General features: G+C 35.7%; 1 protein-coding gene across 1 annotated transcript; it reads right to left on the bottom strand.

Moving 5' to 3' along the window:
- Positions 1–694: 694 nt before the first annotated feature.
- On the bottom strand, positions 695–24,904 carry LOC138328429 (alpha-N-acetylgalactosaminidase-like). Its single transcript, XM_069275237.1, has 8 exons — positions 24,391–24,904; positions 21,757–21,916; positions 21,240–21,414; positions 17,423–17,594; positions 15,569–15,654; positions 14,057–14,221; positions 4,411–4,623; positions 695–3,575 (listed from the first exon to the last, which is right to left on the bottom strand). Exons 2-8 carry the CDS (start codon positions 21,903–21,905, stop codon positions 3,318–3,320), a joined length of 1,218 nt encoding a protein of 405 aa, XP_069131338.1. The 5' UTR covers positions 21,906–21,916; positions 24,391–24,904; the 3' UTR covers positions 695–3,317.
- Between the last annotated feature and the right edge of the window lie 411 nt (positions 24,905–25,315).

Below are 25,315 nucleotides of genomic sequence, written 5' to 3'. Positions count from 1 at the left end.
TTTTTGTGGAATTTCAGGAATATCATCATTGGGCTCTGTGACACAAATACACCTTCACAAGACTTAACTTGGTAACAATGGTTTGATGAATATTTGGCGGGAAGTATAAGTCATTTTGTCGTAAACATGTCCGAATATAGTTCCACAACAATACGTTTATTGTTCAAGTACCTATAGAAAGCCAGATTAAAAAAGTTAGTGAAGTAAGTAGGAATGCGTGGAATAGTTGTTCACCAATTAAAATGATTTGTTATTATACATACGTTATGCAATTAAGACTTTTGAATATTAATGAGTGCCTGTTTGCTTATAATGATATCACTAGATCTTATTTGCATATGTCGGCAAATAATTAATGCTTTCGCATTTTGGCCTTCCTGTAGATGATTTAATTGTGGTAGAAACAGGTCAGACACCTCATGGTTGTTATAGATACGGAATTAATTCCACACTCATAAGTTATTTTTTTTAAAGTTACAAAAGACATGTACTTTTCAAAAATAACTCACTCGTGTGAAATAGATTCCATATCCAACAAGCACTCGTTGTGTAACCTATATACATTTTAAAGCCGTCATTTATAGTGCCGACTTCAGTATTGAAGTTGGAAGATTTTAGTTTCGTAGATCGATACATAAATTTTATATCTATTATTCTGTATAAATTCATCAATTACCAACAATAAAGTCACTAAATGTTTCTATAATACATTTTATTTTCATTAAAATTATATTCGAAAAACCCATTACTTACATGTAGTAATAGTCAAAGAAAATGGCACATTATGAAGCAAAAAAACTGACGACAGTGTAGAATCCTGGGAAGCTGGTCATACACACATGAACCAAGGGAGGTAACTGATGATACAAATACATTGTGCATAGAATATTATACAAGATTTTGGCCGGCACAACCTTTGATATAGCTTGCAGGTGCGAGGGTTACCATGATCTTTATCTCTAAATTGCCTGAGCCATCGTTACATAAAGTTGAAATTTTTCAATGATTTTTTTTTTTTTTTTTTAATTTTTATTCAGGATTTTCATTCAGTACAATATACAAATACACTCAATAGACTCTCAAACACATACATACATACATACATACATACATACATACATACATACATACATACATACATACATACATACATACATACATACATACATACATACATACATACATACATACATACATACATACTGTTAAAAAACCAATATCTAACACATGCATATACATCCACACACATACAATAACTACTAAATATGTGGCTTAAATTTTGTGGGTAGTGGTACATAAGGAGTAAAATAAGACAAATTTGGTGTTTGAGGATTATAAAAAATCAATTATATTGCACTGAATATCAAGGAAAAGAATCAAAGACAGGATTAGAAGAAAAAGAAAAAAAGAGCGACAGAGTAAAAAAAAAATATGAAGAAAAGATGAAAAAGTCTCGGGAGGATGGAGAGGTAGGAATAAAATGATCAACTGAATACAATATAATAATAAAAATGGTTATTATTTCTGGTCCATGGGCGTCTCGCATGGTGTATAGTAGTGTAAAGAGACAGTGACAAATTCTTTTCACTTATAAATCCTATAAATTACGAATTAACATATATTATGTGCAAAACATGTTTTATGGTTTACCATTAACATATATATTATACACATTTTGTGACCGCTGACCGGTGGTTTTTCTACGGGTACTCCGGCTTTCCTCCACCAACAAACCTGGCACGTCCTTACATGACCCTGGCTGTTAATAGGACGTAAAACTAAACAAACAAACAAACAAACATACACATTTTGTAAGTACCACAAGAGATCCCAGAGGGATCTTGGCGCCCACCAAAGAAAGATCTATGTCTGGCAATGGAAAGAGGGATCTTTTCTCTGCTTTTCAACTACATACTACATAGGAAACACAGATCCCTTAAGGACTTTCTGACTTCAACAATCAAAATCTAAGATGGCAGCCTATTGACCATCTTGTTCACTGATCGGTCCCAAAATCTGCACAATTACAGCCCTAGGGGAACCTGCATATGGAATTTGAGGTAGATCCCTTCAGTACTTTCTGAGAAATAGCAGTATCAAACTTCAGCTATCAAAATCCAAGATGTGGCCTGTAGGCCATCTTGTTCACCAATCAGTCCAAAATCTAATATGCACAACTATAGGGCCCAAGGGGAAACCAGCACGTGCAATTAAGACAGATCTCTTTAATACTTCCTGAGAAATAGTGGTAACATACATTGTAAGTATTATATACATGTTTTCTTTACAACAAGAAACTATACATGAGATGAGATGACGATATTATGCATTTGTAAATTGTTTGAATGTGATAACTTTGAAATAACTTCTCAATAAAAAAAATTTAAATTAAAAAAAAAATTGTTTCCTATTTCTTGAATTTTGTGCCATGAACCTTAAAGGGACAATTCAATCTAAGACAACATTAAAATTTGTACATATATCGGGGAAAAAACCGTTCTTATGGAAATTAGATCAGTCGGTTTTACTGTGATATGCTCGAAAAGCCCATGGTGGTGAAATGTGTGTGAAACTTTCAGACTCGCTCGCTGTCCGCCATTACACATTGTGGTCGAACATCTTGTATGCCAAACCCTGTCCCTTGCTCGTAGAGTAATGCAACTTTTGTCTAGAACTGCTCAAATCGCTCTGACAGTAATGGTTTACCTTATTAGATGAATTGTCTTGCCTAAGAATCATTTTATTACCTCCTCAGTGGTTATGTAGTTCATTTGTTTAACGTGCGTGACTTTGGCTCGGGAATTGGTACAGAGTACATACTGTACCTGCTTAATCGTATTGATCAACGATTTGTAGTTACAACGGTATCAATTAAAATACTTAAAAATAACGTGGAATTTGTCAATATCTTGAGTTAAATGTTTCATAAGAAATGTAGAACAATACATTTATGCCATATTTTGCTTCTTGGTTATGTAAAAGAATTAGCCTGAGTGAATTGTCCCTTTAATAACCACCTAATAAAGAGGAATTAGATGTCATTTACTAGCAAATTCATATGTTTTGTTCCTTTTGACACAAAATTCAAGAAATAGAACGCACATTTTATGAACTTAAAATGTTTACAAATCATCAAAACATATATTAGACTAGAACATCGTTTGTAACCTATGTATGCAATCTGAGAAAGATCCCTTCTCTACTTTCTGAGAAACAGTGGTTTCAAGAATTGTTTACAGATTTCTGAAGGACATGTCACGTACCTAGGCTGACTTAAGTCTGATGATGGTTGGCTAATTAAAAAGCTGTATAGATTGCTATAGAGGAACAACAGTGCCAAGAAATGTATCATGAGCAGGTAACTTGAGCAGGATTGGTTGTGTAAGTTTGTGAGGTCCGAGGGATAGCCCATCAAATGCATCTGTAATGTTGTAACCATCTTGATTGGTCAAACCAAAGTCTTGTAGAGTGGCATTAATGGGGGCAGGCATTCCATAAGAGGATCCATTTAGTATCGCTATGGCATAACTGCCTTTCTTTACCAGAGGTCTTGCCCAGCCAGACACCATACCTTGCTGTAAAAGTATAAACAATCATTACAAAAGTAATAATTGTAATTTAATGGTAATTTCTGCAATTTTTTTCTCACCATATGGATTTATGAAATTCTGTTCAAAATAGACTTGTTGCCAGAGTGGATGACTAATACCCCCCCCCCCCTCCACAGCACTTTTGTAATAACCCCCATTAATAGGGTACATTGCATAGAGTCTACTCAACTCCCTTTTATGTCAGAGTTCTGTGTATCAAATTTTATCAAAATCTGTCAACTAGTTTATGAGGAGTTTGTTGTACAAAGTTGTGTCTACAGACAGGTGGGCAGACGGACAACCGATTCCAGTATCCCCCTTTAACTTTGTTGCAGGGGTATACTAACTTAAACCTGCTTTAAAGATGCTCCACCGCTGACAAATCGTAATTTTTCACTATCAAAAACAGGAGCAGACTATTAAGTATTTTTCTTCAGTTACAAAAATTACTTATTTTACACCATTACCACCATTGAAAAATTTGAGCTTCTAATTTTACTTCAAGTTAAAAACATGAAATATAATTAATTGCATCCCGAAAAAATTCCGTGACCCTATATCCTATATGGAATGAAGTACTGATTGTGCATACACCAAAGGTGAAATAAATTATTTTTTCATTAATCTTTGTGTTAATTAGACATATATATACATGATTAAACACCAATTATTGTTCAAATGATGAATATCATTTATGCTCTGTCGGCGGTGGAGCATCTTTAAACATGAGACAATCAGAAGATGCTTAGATGACAGATAATATTTATCTATTGAACATATGACCTGTATTAGGTCCCTGACTAAAGTAAAATATATTTACATCAGTCCATGCATGCTGCCACATGATCTGTGCCTGTATCCCTAAAGGGTCCTGGTTGATAGCAATAACACGCTTATTAAGGAGAAGGTTGCGGGATGATGGCTTGATGTTTCTCAGGTCCACTGACATGAAGAGTGGGGCAGCAAACATGGCCCACATACCAAACTGGGATCTTTCTTCACCATCACTCAGACTGTAGTCTCCTACAATCAGCTGTCAAACAAAGTAAACATACTGTAGTCTCCAACAATCAGCTGTCAAACAAAGTAAACATACTGTAGTCTCCAACAATCAGCTGACAAATAAACTAAACATACTGTAGTCTCCAACAATCAGCTGTCAAACAAAGTAAACATACTGTAGTCTCCAACAATCAGCTGTCAAACAAAGTAAACATACTGTAGTCTCCAACAATCAGCTGTCAAACAGAGTGTACATACTGTAGTCTCCAACAATCAGCTGTCAAACAAAGTAAACATACTGTAGTCTCCAACAATCAGCTGTCAAACAAAGTAAACATACTGTAGTCTCCAACACAATCAACAAGCTGTCAAACATACTGTAAACATACATAACATACGTAGTCTCCAACAATCAGCTGTCAAACAAAGTAAACATACTGTAGTCTCCAACAATCAGCTGTCAAACAAAGTAAACATACTGTAGTCTCCAACAATCAGCTGTCAAACAAAGTAAACATACTGTAGTCTCCAACAATCAGCTGTCAAACAAAGTAAACATACTGTAGTCTCCAACAATCAGCTGTCAAACAAAGTAAACATACTGTAGTCTCCAACAATCAGCTGTCAAACAAAGTAAACATACTGTAGTCTCCAACAATCAGCTGTCAAACAAAGTAAACATACTGTAGTCTCCAACAATCAGCTGTCAAACAAAGTAAACATCTGTAGTCTCCAACAATCAGCTGTCAAACAAAGTAAACATACTGTAGTCTCCAACAATCAGCTGTCAAACAAAGTAAACATACTGTAGTCTCCAACAATCAGCTGTCAAACAAAGTAAACATACTGTAGTCCTCCAACAATCAGCTGTCAAATAAAGTAAACATACTGTAGTCTCCAACAATCAGCTGTCAAATAAAGTAAACATACTGTAGTCTCCAACAATCAGCTGTCAAACAAAGTAAACATACTGTAGTCTCCAACAATCAGCTGTCAAACAAAGTAAACATACTGTAGTCTCCAACAATCAGCTGTCAAACAAAGTAAACATACTGTAGTCTCCAACAATCAGCTGTCAAACAAAGTAAACATACTGTAGTCTCCAACAATCAGCTGTCAAACAAAGTAAACATACTGTAGTCTCCAACAATCAGCTGTCAAACAAAGTAAACATACTGTAGTCTCCAACAATCAGCTGTCAAACAAAGTAAACATACTGTAGTCTCCTCCAACAATCAGCTGTCAAACAAAGTAAACATACTGTAGTCTCCAACAATCAGCTGTCAAATAAAGTAAACATACTGTAGTCTCCAACAATCAGCTGTCAAACAAAGTAAACATACTGTAGTCTCCAACAATCAGCTGTCAAACAAAGTAAACATACTGTAGTCTCCAACAATCAGCTGTCAAACAAAGTAAACATACTGTAGTCTCCAACAATCAGCTGTCAAACAAAGTAAACATACTGTAGTCTCCAACAATCAGCTGTCAAACAAAGTAAACATACTGTAGTCTCCAACAATCAGCTGTCAAACAAAGTAAACATACTGTAGTCTCCAACAATCAGCTGTCAAACAAAGTAAACATACTGTAGTCTCCAACAATCAGCTGTCAAACAAAGTAAACATACTGTAGTCTCCAACAATCAGCTGTCAAACAAAGTAAACATACTGTAGTCTCCAACAATCAGCTGTCAAACAAAGTAAACATACTGTAGTCTCCAACAATCAGCTGTCAAACAAAGTAAACATACTGTAGTCTCCAACAATCAGCTGTCAAACAAAGTAAACATACTGTAGTCTCCAACAATCAGCTGTCAAACAAAGTAAACATACTGTAGTCTCCAACAATCAGCTGTCAAACAAAGTAAACATACTGTAGTCTCCAACAATCAGCTGTCAAACAAAGTAAACATACTGTAGTCTCCAACAATCAGCTGTCAAACAAAGTAAACATACTGTAGTCTCCAACAATCAGCTGTCAAACAAAGTAAACATACTGTAGTCTCCAACAATCAGCTGTCAAACAAAGTAAACATACTGTAGTCTCCAACAATCAGCTGTCAAACAAAGTAAACATACTGTAGTCTCCAACAATCAGCTGTCAAACAAAGTAAACATACTGTAGTCTCCAACAATCAGCTGTCAAACAAAGTAAACATACTGTAGTCTCCAACAATCAGCTGTCAAACAAAGTAAACATACTGTAGTCTCCAACAATCAGCTGTCAAACAAAGTAAACATACTGTAGTCTCCAACAATCAGCTGTCAAACAAAGTAAACATACTGTAGTCTCCAACAATCAGCTGTCAAACAAAGTAAACATACTGTAGTCTCCAACAATCAGCTGTCAAACAAAGTAAACATACTGTAGTCTCCAACAATCAGCTGTCAAACAAAGTAAACATACTGTAGTCTCCAACAATCAGCTGTCAAACAAAGTAAACATACTGTAGTCTCCAACAATCAGCTGTCAAACAAAGTAAACATACTGTAGTCTCCAACAATCAGCTGTGTCAAACAAAGTAAACATACTGTAGTCTCCAACAATCAGCTGTCAAACAAAGTAAACATACTGTAGTCTCCAACAATCAGCTGTCAAACAAAGTAAACATACTGTAGTCTCCAACAATCAGCTGTCAAACAAAGTAAACATACTGTAGTCTCCAACAATCAGCTGTCAAACAAAGTAAACATACTGTAGTCTCCAACAATCAGCTGTCAAACAAAGTAAACATACTGTAGTCTCCAACAATCAGCTGTCAAACAAAGTAAACATACTGTAGTCTCCAACAATCAGCTGTCAAACAAAGTAAACATACTGTAGTCTCCAACAATCAGCTGTCAAACAAAGTAAACATACTGTAGTCTCCAACAATCAGCTGTCAAACAAAGTAAACATACTGTAGTCTCCAACAATCAGCTGTCAAACAAAGTAAACATACTGTAGTCTCCAACAATCAGCTGTCAAACAAAGTAAACATACTGTAGTCTCCAACAATCAGCTGTCAAACAAAGTAAACATACTGTAGTCTCCAACAATCAGCTGTCAAACAAAGTAAACATACTGTAGTCTCCAACAATCAGCTGTCAAACAAAGTAAACATACTGTAGTCTCCAACAATCAGCTGTCAAACAAAGTAAAACATACAGTAGTCTAGTCCAACAATCAGCTGTCAAACAAAGTAAACATACTGTAGTCTCCAACAATCAGCTGTCAAACAAAGTAAACATACTGTAGTCTCCAACAATCAGCTGTCAAACAAAGTAAACATACTGTAGTCTCCAACAATCAGCTGTCAAACAAAGTAAACATACTGTAGTCTCCAACAATCAGCTGTCAAACAAAGTAAACATACTGTAGTCTCCAACAATCAGCTGTCAAACAAAGTAAACATACTGTAGTCTCCAACAATCAGCTGTCAAACAAAGTAAACATACTGTAGTCTCCAACAATCAGCTGTCAAACAAAGTAAACATACTGTAGTCTCCAACAATCAGCTGTCAAACAAAGTAAACATACTGTAGTCTCCAACAATCAGCTGTCAAACAAAGTAAACATACTGTAGTCTCCAACAATCAGCTGTCAAACAAAGTAAACATACTGTAGTCTCCAACAATCAGCTGTCAAAAAAAGTAAACATACTGTAGTCTCCAACAATCAGCTGTCAAACAAAGTAAACATACTGTAGTCTCCAACAATCAGCTGTCAAACAAAGTAAACATACTGTAGTCTCCAACAATCAGCTGTCAAACAAAGTAAACATACTGTAGTCTCCAACAATCAGCTGTCAAACAAAGTAAACATACTGTAGTCTCCAACAATCAGCTGTCAAACAAAGTAAACATACTGTAGTCTCCAACAATCAGCTGTCAAACAAAGTAAACATACTGTAGTCTCCAACAATCAGCTGTCAAACAAAGTAAACATACTGTAGTCTCCAACAATCAGCTGTCAAACAAAGTAAACATACTGTAGTCTCCAACAATCAGCTGTCAAACAAAGTAAACATACTGTAGTCTCCAACAATCAGCTGTCAAACAAAGTAAACATACTGTATACGTAGTCTCCAACAATCAGCTGTCAAACAAAGTAAACATACTGTAGTCTCCAACAATCAGCTGTCAAACAAAGTAAACATACTGTAGTCTCCAACAATCAGCTGTCAAACAAAGTAAACATACTGTAGTCTCCAACAATCAGCTGTCAAACAAAGTGTACCTGTCAACATACTGTAGTCTCCAACAATCAGCTGTCAAACAAAGTAAACATACTGTAGTCTCCAACAATCAGCTGTCAAACAAAGTAAACATACTGTAGTCTCCAACAATCAGCTGTCAAACAAAGTAAACATACTGTAGTCTCCAACAATCAGCTGTCAAACAAAGTAAACATACTGTAGTCTCCAACAATCAGCTGTCAAACAAAGTAAACATACTGTAGTCTCCAACAATCAGCTGTCAAACAAAGTAAACATACTGTAGTCTCCAACAATCAGCTGTCAAACAAAGTAAACATACTGTAGTCTCCAACAATCAGCTGTCAAACAAAGTAAACATACTGTAGTCTCCAACAATCAGCTGTCAAACAAAGTAAACATACTGTAGTCTCCAACAATCAGCTGTCAAACAAAGTAAACATACTGTAGTCTCCAACAATCAGCTGTCAAACAAAGTAAACATACTGTAGTCTCCAACAATCAGCTGTCAAACAAAGTAAACATACTGTAGTCTCCAACAATCAGCTGTCAAACAAAGTAAACATACTGTAGTCTCCAACAATCAGCTGTCAAACAAAGTAAACATACTGTAGTCTCCAACAATCAGCTGTCAAACAAAGTAAACATACTGTAGTCTCCAACAATCAGCTGTCAAACAAAGTAAACATACTGTAGTCTCCAACAATCAGCTGTCAAACAAAGTAACATAACGAGTCTCCACATCAGTTCAAAGTAAACAACATACTGTAGTCTCCAACAATCAGCTGTCAAACAAAGTAAACATACTGTAGTCTCCAACAATCAGCTGTCAAACAAAGTAAACATACTGTAGTCTCCAACAATCAGCTGTCAAACAAAGTAAACATACTGTAGTCTCCAACAATCAGCTGTCAAACAAAGTAAACATACTGTAGTCTCCAACAATCAGCTGTCAAACAAAGTAAACATACTGTAGTCTCCAACAATCAGCTGTCAAACAAAGTAAACATACTGTAGTCTCCAACAATCAGCTGTCAAACAAAGTAAACATACTGTAGTCTCCAACAATCAGCTGTCAAACAAAGTAAACATACTGTAGTCTCCAACAATCAGCTGTCAAACAAAGTAAACATACTGTAGTCTCCAACAATCAGCTGTCAAACAAAGTAAACATACTGTAGTCTCCAACAATCAGCTGTCAAACAAAGTAAACATACTGTAGTCTCCAACAATCAGCTGTCAAACAAAGTAAACATACTGTAGTCTCCAACAATCAGCTGTCAAACAAAGTAAACATACTGTAGTCTCCAACAATCAGCTGTCAAACAAAGTAAACATACTGTAGTCTCCAACAATCAGCTGTCAAACAAAGTAAACATACTGTAGTCTCCAACAATCAGCTGTCAAACAAAGTAAACATACTGTAGTCTCCAACAATCAGCTGTCAAACAAAGTAAACATACTGTAGTCTCCAACAATCAGCTGTCAAACAAAGTAAACATACTGTAGTCTCCAACAATCAGCTGTCAAACAAAGTAAACATACTGTAGTCTCCAACAATCAGCTGTCAAATAAAAAACATACTGTAGTCTCCAACAATCAGCTGTCAAACAAAGTAAACATACTGTAGTCTCCAACAATCAGCTGTCAAACAAAGTAAACATACTGTAGTCTCCAACAATCAGCTGTCAAACAAAGTAAACATACTGTAGTCTCCAACAATCAGCTGTCAAACAAAGTAAACATACTGTAGTCTCCAACAATCAGCTGTCAAACAAAGTAAACATACTGTAGTCTCCAACAATCAGCTGTCAAACAAAGTAAACATACTGTAGTCTCCAACAATCAGCTGTCAAACAAAGTAAACATACTGTAGTCTCCAACAATCAGCTGTCAAACAAAGTAAACATACTGTAGTCTCCAACAATCAGCTGTCAAACAAAGTAAACATACTGTAGTCTCCAACAATCAGCTGTCAAACAAAGTAAACATACTGTAGTCTCCAACAATCAGCTGTCAAACAAAGTAAACATACTGTAGTCTCCAACAATCAGCTGTCAAACAAAGTAAACATACTGTAGTCTCCAACAATCAGCTGTCAAACAAAGTAAACATACTGTAGTCTCCAACAATCAGCTGTCAAACAAAGTAAACATACTGTAGTCTCCAACAATCAGCTGTCAAACAAAGTAAACATACTGTAGTCTCCAACAATCAGCTGTCAAACAAAGTAAACATACTGTAGTCTCCAACAATCAGCTGTCAAACAAAGTAAACATACTGTAGTCTCCAACAATCAGCTGTCAAACAAAGTAAACATACTGTAGTCTCCAACAATCAGCTGTCAAACAAAGTAAACATACTGTAGTCTCCAACAATCAGCTGTCAAACAAAGTAAACATACTGTAGTCTCCAACAATCAGCTGTCAAACAAAGTAAACATACTGTAGTCTCCAACAATCAGCTGTCAAACAAAGTAAACATACTGTAGTCTCCAACAATCAGCTGTCAAACAAAGTAAACATACTGTAGTCTCCAACAATCAGCTGTCAAACAAAGTAAACATACTGTAGTCTCCAACAATCAGCTGTCAAACAAAGTAAACATACTGTAGTCTCCAACAATCAGCTGTCAAACAAAGTAAACATACTGTAGTCTCCAACAATCAGCTGTCAAACAAAGTAAACATACTGTAGTCTCCAACAATCAGCTGTCAAACAAAGTAAACATACTGTAGTCTCCAACAATCAGCTGTCAAACAAAGTAAACATACTGTAGTCTCCAACAATCAGCTGTCAAACAAAGTAAACATACTGTAGTCTCCAACAATCAGCTGTCAAACAAAGTAAACATACTGTAGTCTCCAACAATCAGCTGTCAAACAAAGTAAACATACTGTAGTCTCCAACAATCAGCTGTCAAACAAAGTAAACATACTGTAGTCTCCAACAATCAGCTGTCAAACAAAGTAAACATACTGTAGTCTCCAACAATCAGCTGTCAAACAAAGTAAACATACTGTAGTCTCCAACAATCAGCTGTCAAACAAAGTAAACATACTGTAGTCTCCAACAATCAGCTGTCAAACAAAGTAAACATACTGTAGTCTCCAACAATCAGCTGTCAAACAAAGTAAACATACTGTAGTCTCCAACAATCAGCTGTCAAACAAAGTAAACATACTGTAGTCTCCAACAATCAGCTGTCAAACAAAGTAAACATACTGTAGTCTCCAACAATCAGCTGTCAAACAAAGTAAACATACTGTAGTCTCCAACAATCAGCTGTCAAACAAAGTAAACATACTGTAGTCTCCAACAATCAGCTGTCAAACAAAGTAAACATACTGTAGTCTCCAACAATCAGCTGTCAAACAAAGTAAACATACTGTAGTCTCCAACAATCAGCTGTCAAACAAAGTAAACATACTGTAGTCTCCAACAATCAGCTGTCAAACAAAGTAAACATACTGTAGTCTCCAACAATCAGCTGTCAAACAAAGTAAACATACTGTAGTCTCCAACAATCAGCTGTCAAACAAAGTAAACATACTGTAGTCTCCAACAATCAGCTGTCAAACAAAGTAAACATACTGTAGTCTCCAACAATCAGCTGTCAAACAAAGTAAACATACTGTAGTCTCCAACAATCAACTGTCAAACAAAGTAAACTTACTGTAGTCTCCAACAATCAGCTGTCAAACAAAGTAAACATACTGTAGTCTCCAACAATCAGCTGTCAAACAAAGTAAACATACTGTAGTCTCCAACAATCAGCTGTCAAACAAAGTAAACATACTGTAGTCTCCAACAATCAGCTGTCAAACAAAGTAAACATACTGTAGTCTCCAACAATCAGCTGTCAAACAAAGTAAACATACTGTAGTCTCCAACAATCAGCTGTCAAACAAAGTAAACATACTGTAGTCTCCAACAATCAGCTGTCAAACAAAGTAAACATACTGTAGTCTCCAACAATCAGCTGTCAAACAAAGTAAACATACTGTAGTCTCCAACAATCAGCTGTCAAACAAAGTAAACATACTGTAGTCTCCAACAATCAGCTGTCAAACAAAGTAAACATACTGTAGTCTCCAACAATCAGCTGTCAAACAAAGTAAACATACTGTAGTCTCCAACAATCAGCTGTCAAACAAAGTAAACATACTGTAGTCTCCAACAATCAGCTGTCAAAACAAAGTAAACATACTGTAGTCTCCAACAATCAGCTGTCAAACAAAGTAAACATACTGTAGTCTCCAACAATCAGCTGTCAAACAAAGTAAACATACTGTAGTCTCCAACAATCAGCTGTCAAACAAAGTAAACATACTGTAGTCTCCAACAATCAGCTGTCAAACAAAGTAAACATACTGTAGTCTCCAACAATCAGCTGTCAAATAAAGTAAACATACTGTAGTCTCCAACAATCAGCTGACAAATAAAGTAAACATACTGTTGTCTCCAACAATCAGCTGTCAAACAAAGTAAACATACTGTAGTCTCCAACAATCAGCTGTCAAATAAAGTAAACATACTGTAGTCTCCAACAATCAGCTGTCAAACAAAGTAAACATACTGTAGTCTCCAACAATCAGCTGTCAAACAAGAGTGTAATCATACTGTAGTCTCCAACAACAGCATGTCAAACAAAGTAAACATACTGTGTCTCCAACAATCAGCTGTCAAACAAAGTAACATACTGTAGTCTCCAACAATCAGCTGTCAAACAAAGTTAAACATACTGTAGTCTCCAACAATCAGCTGTCAAACAAAGTAAACATACTGTAGTCTCCAACAATCAGCTGTCAAACAAAGTAAACATACTGTAGTCTCCAACAATCAGCTGTCAAACAAAGTAAACATACTGTAGTCTCCAACAATCAGCTGTCAAACAAAGTAAACATACTGTAGTCTCCAACAATCAGCTGTCAAACAAAGTAAACATACTGTAGTCTCCAACAATCAGCTGTCAAACAAAGTAAACATACTGTAGTCTCCAACAATCAGCTGTCAAACAAAGTAAACATACTGTAGTCTCCAACAATCAGCTGTCAAACAAAGTAAACATACTGTAGTCTCCAACAATCAGCTGTCAAACAAAGTGTACCTGTCAACATACTGAAGTTTTTAACAAATTTGAAAAGAATAACTCTTATACTTTCAGAGAAATACTAATAAAAAGAATGGATAGCTAGATGGATGGAAGGGGATATGAATAGTTAGTCCCTTATCATCAAAAAAAGTCTCCTGTTTTTAACAGTTACCTCATCAGGGTCGTTCCAGTGACCAGGACCAGAATATCTGGCGAAGTTGTGTGTATTGAGAACATAGAACTGCATCACCTGATACACTCTGTCCCAGCTATCTGTGATGTCTATAGCATTCCTCCATGAGTTGCACAGTTTGGCGACACCCATATAATCAGAAAACTGAAATAATGAACAAACCATTCTGAATATCTTTTTTTATCTTTATATTTCAACTACTATACCTTTTTAACAAGGTTTGTATTACTTACTGTTCAAATATGCTTAAAATTGAATAATTTTTCAGTAATTATCATCCTAGATCATTGTCCTATTGTCCTTGATCATTGTCCTAAAGTCATTGATTATTGTCATTTTGTCCTTGATAATTGTCTAATAGCTATTAATTTTCCTTCTTGATTATAATCCTATTGTCCTTGATTTATTGTCCTATTGTCCTTGATTATTGTCCTATTGTCCTTGATTATTGTTCTAATGTCCTTGATTATTGTCATTTTGTCCTTGATTATTGTCCATTTTGTCCTTGATCATTGTCCTATTGTTCTTGATTTTTGTCCTATTGTCCTTGATCATTGTCCTATTGTCATTGATTGTTGTCCTATTTTCCATTAAATTGAGAGCCTATTAGACAGAGTCTTTCGACAGATGTCCATTGAAGACAGATGTCCTTTACAGACAGTTGTCCTTTTTAGATAGGTGTACATTATTAGACAGGTGTCCTTTATAGACTGATATCCTTATAGGCAGGTGTCATTCTATAGACAAATATCCTTATAGACATGTATCCTTTATAGACAGTGTTTCCTTTGTATGCAAGTTTTCCTTTGTAGACAGGTGTCCTTCATAGAAAAGATTCTTTAAAGACATGTGGCCTTTACAGATAGATGTCCTTATAGACAGATGTCCTTATATACAGGTGTCTTCATAAACAGGTGTTCCTTTATAGAGAGTTGTTCTGTGTTAACATATGCCATTTTGTCCTTCATTGTTGTACTTGATCATTGTCCTTGATTATTGTCATTGATTGTTGTCCTATTGTCCTTGATTATTGTCGTATTGTCCTTGATTATTGTCCTATTGTCCTATTGTCCTTGATTATTGTCCTTTTGTCCTTGATTATTGTCCTATTGTCCTTGATCATTGTTCTATTGTCCTTGATCATTGTCCTATTGTCCTTGATCATTGTCCTATTGTCTTGATCATTGTCCTATTGTCCTTGATTATTGTCCTATTGTCTTGATCATTGTCCATATTGTCATTGATTGTTGTCCTATTGTCCTTGATCATTGTCCTATTGTCCTTGATTATTGTCCAATTGTCCTTTTGTCATTGTTTATTGTCCTTGATTATTGTCCTATTGTCTTGATCATTGTCCTATTGTCTTTGATTATTGTCCTTGATCATAGCCTATTGTCCTTGATCATTGTCTTTTTGTCCTTGATCATTGTCCTTTTGTCCTTGATCATTGTCCTATTTTCCATTGAATGAAAGCTAAGATTTGGTACATACCTGGTTTCCAATACAGGCCGGATAGCTACAGGAGAATACAATAGGTCTGCCCGTTTGGTTCAGAAAGAATCCCATGACTTCATACCCTGGAAAATCACTGAATATGATTGGCAATATTGCAAACTCACCCGATTTCCCCGGGTTGATCTGGATTTTTTTTTAGACATTTAAGAATATGTGACCCATTGACTCGTCGGGTCATCAAATAACCCAGTTTTCAGCACAAGGACCAAAGTGTCACTGAGCAATACATAAGGGCATATTATTACATTTCAAGGCTACAGAGTCATATCAGGTCCCTTGTGATGACTAGGCCTACATGTATAATGTGTAGAAAATTAATGGGCCAGACCGGGATTTGAACCCGGGACCTCCGAACACTCTACCGCTGAGCTACCTGGTGTATACTGTACATATAGTTGACTGAACGATTACAATGGTGTCACGCCTTAAACAAACTTGTGCAGCGAGATGTGGACAATTTTCCGCAGTAAATGGAACCACAGCAAATAATCAATGTTTTGTTTGCTACTTATTAAAGTTGGTCTATTTTGAGAATGATTGCTATATGATATAATAAAACAGCAACCTCAAGAATGTTGTAAATGTTATGCTTTTTTGTACTTTCAAATTGGTACACAGGCTAATTAAGTTTGAAGAGACTGCATGAAAATTAAATGGTGTCTTAATGAATGAATAACCTCAAACTACCCCTATTGGGCCCTGACCCTCCTGCCCCAGGGGATCAGAGCCAAGATTTATACAAACTCTGTTCTCCTTCCCAGAGGATGTTTCTGTCCATTTGATTATATATCATGCAGAACGCAATGACTTGAGCAATCTAAAGGAATTGTCACAATTTTTCTATCCTGGGCCCCATCCATCCTGCCCCAACTCTGTTCCCATTTATCCAAGGCATCCTGTATAGACAGGTGTTCATTAGAGACAGGTGTCCTTTATAGACAGATGTCCTTTGTAGACAGGTGTCATATATAGACAGATGTCCTTATAGACAGTTGTCATTTATAGACAAATATCCTTATAGACAAATGTCCTTTATAAATAGATGTCCTTTCACTTATAGACAGATGTTCTTATAGACATGTGTCATTTACAGACAAGTGTCCTTTGTAGACAGGTGGCAGTTATAGACTGATGACTTTTCAGTTTCTAGAGATCAACTACACAAAGTAGATGTAGCTGTCATGTGGCTGTTACCATCTATGGTATGTGTACTTTTTTGACAGGTACCTTGTAATATTCTAAAGTTACACTTGAAGCACCCAACAATTTCAGTTTAAAACAGTATATATGTAAATATTAAATATGTAACCGTTTTCCCCGTAATTAGCAATCCTCCCCCAACAAGCGCACCTCCCCTTTTCTGGAGAAGAGTTGAAGTTGTATAAATGCCCTGATCCCATATGGATTGTTTCCATGGATTTAACAGTGTTTTTCAACACGTGATACTTCTAACATCAGCATATATTGTTTCCCATATTACATGAACTTATGAGTCCTTTACATGTGAATCACAACATAATAATGTGTCTAAAAGGCATTATGCATGTTTACTGTACAGTAACAGATATATGTGTCCTGAGTACAGAAAGAGTTCAATAATTGCTGACTTTTTTCGTCCACAACTTACATTTTAGTTCACTAATAATTGCCCCTTTGTTACAATTATTTCAGCACCCCGGACGCTAATTACTGTGAATACTGTACTATAATAATTTAACCCTAAAGACTCCTTGGATTATTGTATTATGGCTTACTCAATCTTCATCAACATGTGATGTCGAAAATCTTATCTGATAATTGTGACATTGTCAGATTGTACATGACACCTACCTTTGATCAGATCGGACCCACCACTACAGCAGTCAACCTTAAGCATGTCCACTCCCCATTCTTGTAGACTTTGGACATCCCTCTGGATGTAGAACTTGCTACCTGGGTAGCCCTTACAAGTCTTCAAACCCATGTCCAAATAAATCCCTAACTTTAGACCTTTGGAATGAACCTATTGAAAGAAAGATTTCAGCAAAGACATCCTTGCAAGAATATTCAAGTTCATTTTTATATAAAATCAATTAAAAAGAAGAGATCCCAGAGGGATCTTGGTGCCTACTGAAGCATGATCTATGTCTGACAATTAAAAGAGGGATCTTTTCTTTGTTTTTCAAACTTTGACTATCAAACTCAAAAATGACAGCTTGTCGGCCATCTTGTTGACAAATTAATCGGTCCCATAATGCACTAAGCAAATATAGTGCCTATGCATCCTTGGTCCCAGGTCTTTGTCGCACTATCGCTTACTAGAACCTGGGACCATAAACCGCATTTGCCATGGTATTCATTACCCAAATCCTGGTCGTTTGATTAGCTCCGCCTAAAACCAGGCAGATGCAATCAAATTTTGTGTCTCAAAACATACTTTGGGTATATTGTGGTACACTGTGTCTATATATTTCAAGGACGTAGATGTAGACGTATACAAAATATTTTGTACATTCGACTTCTACATATCTTTAAATGTGTGATTTCTTTCAATTTTGTTAATTGTGTTCATTGTTTAAGTTTGTTTACATGTATTAAATATCAAAGAAACACAATTTAACAAAGCATGACAATTTATTGACTCGTGCCCTTGGCTAGGTGATTGGGTGCCGTAGATTGTGAGTTCCAGGCCCGGATAGGGCACGAGTCAATAAATTGTCGTGCTTTGTTTAATTGTGTTTCTTTGATATTTATTATTTTACATGTATTATACATGTTTGATATAATATACTTGCTTCTCAGCTCAAAATAGTGCTACAGCACTGTCCTATCTCTATACATGTGAAGGCTGACTTACCTGTGTCATGCATAACAAGACCGATATTGTATAATTTTTCTTTTTGTTTCACTTACACATGCTTAAGGGTGCCGATAACTTGCACACTCTTGTTCATTGGTGGGCTGTTTTAATGAATATTTATTAGAACCATGGCAAATGCTGCCCATGGTCCCAGGGGTTAGTAAGCGATAGAGCGACGAACACCTGGGACCGAGGATGGGGCCTTTGTGGAGCCTATTTATATATACATATAAAATCTAAGAATGAGTCCTACAGCACTTTTTGAGAAATAGTGGTAACGACCTTCAACCATCAAAATCCAAGATGGTAGTTTGTCAGCCATCTTGTTGATTGATTTGTGCCAAAATGCAATATGCACAACTAAGGCCCTAGAGAAACCTACAAATGAGAAAGATCCCTTTAGTACTTTCTGAGAAACAATGTAAAAAGAATTGTTAACGGATGGACAGATGGAAGGACGGACCACAGACGAAAGGTGATTCGATAAGCCAACCACCTAGAGTGTCTTTAGTAGTAAAGTCTTCCACACATTTAAAAAAAGTTTTTATTTTACATTAAATTGTTTTTCCCCTATCGGGAGCCGGGGAGGGTGGAGGGGGGTAAGATTTACAATTTATGCAATATCTTATCCCCTTCCTTAGATGTTTCTGACCAACTTTGGTGTAAATCCAGCAACTACTTGTTTAGGACTGGTAGCCATTTAAAGGAAATATTGATGGACGAATCGATCCACAAACGGACGGCAGACAGACTTTGTCATGAACTTGATCTGTGGCACTATGGGCCAGGCCAGCTAAAAAGGTTATCTTGTTGGCACTGTGTGCCCTACTAGCTAACAGCTAATGGATTACAATAAAAATACGGGTAATATTAGTCTTATTATTTTCTAAACATCACAAACATATGACACAATAAAAATATCTAAAGATATAATACTTACAATATATAGCCAGCTAAGGAAATAATACCTACATTATACAGTTGTTTCATGCCTCTTCAGTCAACAGTCAAAACTCTTTCCTGATGTGTTTGGACCAACCTAATGAACTGTTTCCCAAGGCCGGAGGCTGAGGGAAACAGTGTATAGGGTTGACTGAAAAGGCATGAAACAACTGTTTTGTTACCTGAACTTCAATCTTAAACTTTTCACTGAGCTTCTTGTGAGATAGTCTTTCGCCGAAAGAATATCAGTATTTGGGTCGATCCGGCACGCCGGTGTTTATGATAATGACGTCAACATTTAACTATGATGTCAACAATAAACGCATGCAAACGTTCTGCCCCGGTCAACAATCAAAACTATTGACCGGTCAATAGGCGAAAATACTTCATTTGCATTTAATCTATATAGAGTCAGGTAACAAAATCAGCTATAGAAATAATACCTACATAATCAGCTATAGAAATAATACCTACATAATCAGTTATAGAAATAATACCTACATAATCAGCTATAGAAATAATACCTACATATATAATACACATATCAGTATAGAAATAATACCTACAAAATAATCAGCTATAGAAAATAATACCTACATAATCAGCTATAGAAATAATACCTACATAATCAGCTATAGAAATAATACCTACATAATCAGTTATAGAAATAATACCTACATAATCAGCTATAGAAATAATACCTATATAATATTAGCTATAGAAATAATACCTACATAATCAGTTATAGAAATAATACCTATATAATCAGCTATAGAAATAATACCTACATAATCAGTTATAGAAATAATACCTACATAATCAGTTATAGAAATAATACCTACATAATCAGCTATAGAAATAATACCTACATAATCAGCTATAGAAAAATAATACCTACATAATCAGCTATAGAAATAATACCTACATAATCAGCTATAGAAATAATACCTACATAATCAGCTATAGAAATAATACCTACATAATCAGCTATAGAAATAATACCTATATAATCAGCTATAGAAATAATACCTACATAATCAGCTATAGAAATAATACCTACATAATCAGCTATAGAAATAATACCTACATAATCAGCTATAGAAATAATACCTACATAATCAGCTATAGAAATAATACCTACATAATCAGCTATAGAAATAATACCTATATAACTCAGCTATAGAAATAATACCTACATAATCTGCTATAGAAATAATACCTATATAATCAGCTATAGAAAATACCTATATATCAGCTAAGAAATAATACTATATACCTAATATATAGCTATAGAAAAATACCTACATAATCAGCTATAGAAATAATACCTATATAATTAGCTATAGAAATAATACCTACATAATCAGCTATAGAAATAATACCTACATAATCAGTTATAGAATATACCTAGCTATAGAAATAATACCTACATAATCAGCTATAAAAATAATACCTACATAATCAGCTATAGAAATAATACCTACATAATCAGCTATAGAAATAATACCTACATAATTAGCTATAGAAATAATACCTACATAATTAGCTATAAAAATAATACCTACATAATCAATTATAGAAATAATACCTACATTAATCCTAGCTATAGAAAATAATACCTACATAATCAGCTATAGAAATAATACCTATATAATCAGCTATAGAAATAATACCTACATAATCAGCTATAGAAATAATACCTACATAATCAGCTATAGAAATAATACCTACATAATCAGCTATAGAAATAATACCTACATAATCAGCTATAGAAATAATACCTACATAATCAGCTATAGAAATAATACCTACATAATCAGCTATAGAAATAATACCTACATAATCAGCTATAGAAATAATACCTACATAATCAGCTAAGTATTTAATGCCGTGAGGGAATCTGTCCTTGTCTGGCTGTAGGCTTCCATCAGAGTCTCTTTCCTCACTCATCCAGCAATCGTCTAGAGATATGTACGTATAGCCAACATCTTGGTACCCATCACGCTCCATTCTGTCCGCAATATCCATGACTAATTTCTCACTGAGATTGTTCATCATCAGCAAAATGCAAAACAAAACAAGTAGAGTAGACATAAAATTCAATAGGGTTCATCCAGTGACCATATATATAAAACATATAATTCAACACACAGTATCAGAATGTGTATTCCGTCTTTGCATATTACAGAGTTAGCTCCCTTGCGAGTAGGTATCGTTTGTTACGTCATTATTTCGTGAGCGCCATTCACTTCGTTTTCTCCGAAACGTATTATGTAACGCTCACAAACATATGACGTCACAATCAATACCTACCGTGCAGATAACTCTGTAATATGCAAATTCGGAATACTGGACACAAAGTGTGGTGATAACATTATTTTACCTGATGCAGTTTTCCGGGTCATTCTTGCAGTCTATATTACATCTAAATCGTTCCCACTGCATCCAGCCCATGGGAGGTGTCAACGCTACTCCATTGTCTAAACAGCCGACAACATCAAACAGCAACACCAGCAAAAATACAAAGACCATGATGGAAAATTCTGTAAGAATAAAAATGTTCCACATTACATAAATTTCCGAGTCTTTTACATGTAAATCACAACATGTTCCGAGATATTTGATGAATTACACCTTGAATGAAGGTCCCTTGATCCCCAACATGCTTCAAATCCAATATCCAGTCTCTAGACCTCTTAGATATTCACAAGAAGTCGTTTAAAGATTTTAGCCTATTTGACCCCTGTGAAATTGAATGAAAGTCAAATTCATTCATTTGAACAAACTTATCATTAATGTTAGCCCTTCATCCCAGCAATAGCCGCAGGCCCAATATGAGTACGCTGTGGTTTTCTGTTCTTGAGAATAAGTCGTCAAGAGATTTGAGCCTTTTTGACCCCTCTGACCTTGAATGAAGGTCAAGGTCATTCATTTGAACAAACTTGGCAGCCCTTCATCCCAGCATGTCACAGGCCCAATATAAGTTCTCTAGGCCTCTTATTAGTTATTCACAAAAAGTCATTTAAAGATTTCAGCCTGTTCTCTAGGCCTCTTAGTTATTCACAAGAAGTCATTTAAAGATTTCAGCCCATGACCCTGTGACCTTGAATGAAGGTCAGGACCATGTCAGTATCCTTTCAGACAAGTTTTAGTCAGATCCCACAGGTATATATCTTGAGAAGTTCAAAATGTGTTTTCAAGATGGCGGCTCAGGTGGCCATCTTGGATTTGGGATCGACTCGAAATAAATAACAACACTTTGTTGGACCATGTCAGAATCATTTCAGGCAAGTTTAGCCAAATTGCACCAGTAGATCTAGTAGTTCAAAATGTGTTTTCTAGATGGCAGCTGTGGGGGCCATCTTTGATTTCGGATCGACCCAAAAAATAACATCACTTGGTCGGGACCATGTCAGGATCATTTTATGCAAGTTTCAGCCAAATCGCACTGAGAGCACTGAAGAAGTTCAAAATGTGTTTTCAAGATGGTGGCTGTGACAGCCATTTTTGATTTTGGATTGACCCCAAAAATAACATCACTTGGTCGGGACCATGTCAGGATCAATCATTTCAGCAAGTTTCAGCCTTGAAATCCCACTAGTAAAACTATATATAGAAGAAGTTTGAAATGTGTTTTCTAGATGGTGGCTGTGGTGGACATCTTGGATTTCAGATCGACCCGAAAAATAACAACACTTGGTCGGGACCCATCAGGGTCATTTCATGCAAGTTTCAGCCAAATCGCACAGGCGGAACTTGAGAAGAAGTTTAAAATGTGAAAAGTTAATGAACGGCAGATGGCGAACGGCACATGATGACGAACTAATCATGATGGGGTCAGATGACCTAAATATGGCCTTCTAAACAACTTTAAAGTCCCATTATGTTTTCACAAAACTTTGCTAAGATCTACATTAATTAACATCTCTTCTGAAGCATACTTCATTTGGCTCCTATAGATCTAATGAGGCTATTACGTTAAAAAGAATTCTTAAGATAGAATGGGTTGATTCCTGTTTCAGAAAACACTATACATGTTCGATTTCTAGGTACATTTTCAATAAAGCATGAAGTCGATTTGACATGAAGTCATGAAGAGCAAATACGTATCTAGAAGTGCTTAATTACCAGAGATGGAGCAACTTTTTAAAATTGATCACTAAATCGACATAATTATCATGCAGAGTTTGACTCATTCTTACTCCTGCTCCAACGAGCCCATTTGTGTTATCTTTTTCGTATTCGGTGAGTTTTAAGCTTATTTCGGAATCAGTCATGTACATGTGTATATGTCATATTGCATGCAAAGTTTAAATTTGTTTGGGAAATTCCACTTTTTTTTCTGCCCGCGCTTGTGAACTTGATATGTTTACAAAATGTGTAGCTCTAGATCTGTGTCAATGAGTTGAAATATCCCGTCTTATACGAGGGGTTTCCTGTTGTTTTTGAAAAACATGAAAATGTTCAACTTCGAAGTTGGGAAACCTTGAGCATTTTTTTAAGGATATATATACATTGTATATATGCTTTATGACGAAATCTTTTTTCCCCAAAACATAATGGGAATTTAATTTGTTATGTAATTCTTTTTTCCAATAGTCACCTAAAAAGCTCATTGCTTATATAATGGCCTCTTTAATGGTTTGTACATGTAGTCTCTGTTCATGTATTATTGTCATAGGAGCTTGACGTTCTACATGTATACACGCATGTAGATCTGTCAATAATAATTACATATGTAGCATACATATATATTAATATACTTTTATAGGGACATTTATATTTTAATACTATATATTATTTGACAGAACGTCAAGACCATGTACATGTAACTTATAGCATATATCAACCCTCGCGATAACGTAACGTTAACGTTATTCGTTAGTGCCACACGTGCCCATCGGGTATTCGACCCTTTGGCTGTTACATGTACAGTCTTGTACATGTATCTGGACCTTTGGGTGATAAGGTATGTGATATCAAGATGGTCATGTTATAATCTCTAATACAAACTTACTGATATAATCAACGTTGTATGATAAGACATCAGCTGATCAGATCAGGCACAAAATATCATCCACACAGATGAGAAAACAAGAAATAACACTGGCTAATTTCCGCAATAATTTATCGATTATATTAACCTGAAGTAGTAGTACTATACAGTACAGGCCAGGTGGACGGGCCTCTTTCCACTCTATCCAGTGGGCAGATTTCAGCTGTCCATTCAAATGTCCACCCAATGGACAAGAGTGGGCAGCTGTCCACACCATACAGCTAGTGGACAAGAGTGGACAGCTGTGCACTCCATACATGCTGAGGTCGATGTATAGCATATAGACTCAGATTTTACTTTTTTAGACACACCAATTTAACATTAGTGTTGTGACATAGTCGCATCGATATTGGACTTTTTGGCATTTTTCAAAGAAAACTCTTATCTAATACAAATTAGAGGCCTTTGATTCCGTTAATATGCATATGGTGTTATACTGCCGCGGTAGAATATAAAATAATGACCTCCGATTTTGTAAATCGGGCACCAACACCATAAAATAAATAAAAGTTTCGCGTAATTAGAAACATACAAATGTATATATGTTTCTGGCGTAATAACGCCAAAGTTTCGCGTTATATAACGCCATTGTTTCGCGTAATATAATATCAAATAATTTCTTTTCAAAGTCATCTTACAAATATATACAAAGTGCCGTCATTAAGACGATAAAAGCCCCATTATGACAAACACCTTGAACAGCAGATCATTAAATTAAGATTCACCCTGGCGGTGTGGCCGATATAATATGCATGAGCGAGCTGGCTTCGTAGTAGTAGTAGTAGATCCCTCCTCTATTAGGAGAACCAGCCACATGGCTGTGGTATATGGACATCAATGTTATTTAACTATACAAGGAAAGGCATTGTTTACAGCTCATGTGGGA

The sequence above is a fragment of the Argopecten irradians genome, chromosome 7, assembly GCF_041381155.1.
Source record: "Argopecten irradians isolate NY chromosome 7, Ai_NY, whole genome shotgun sequence".
NCBI classification, from domain to species: domain Eukaryota; kingdom Metazoa; phylum Mollusca; class Bivalvia; order Pectinida; family Pectinidae; genus Argopecten; species Argopecten irradians.
The sequence above is the reverse complement of the archived record's forward strand: the minus strand, read 5'-3'. Positions and strand labels throughout refer to the sequence as shown.

Coding starts and splice junctions, on each gene's coding strand:
- LOC138328429 (XM_069275237.1), bottom strand. CDS start 21,905: ATGGTCTTTGTATTTTTGCTGGTGTTGCTGTTTGATGTTGTCGGCTGT. Junction 21,415..21,756: donor GACCCGGAAAACTGCATCAG/GTAAAATAATGT, acceptor GAACAATCTCAG/TGAGAAATTAGTCATGGATA. Junction 3,576..4,410: donor GGCAGCATGCATGGACTGAT/GTAAATATATTT, acceptor ATACTTTTACAG/CAAGGTATGGTGTCTGGCTG.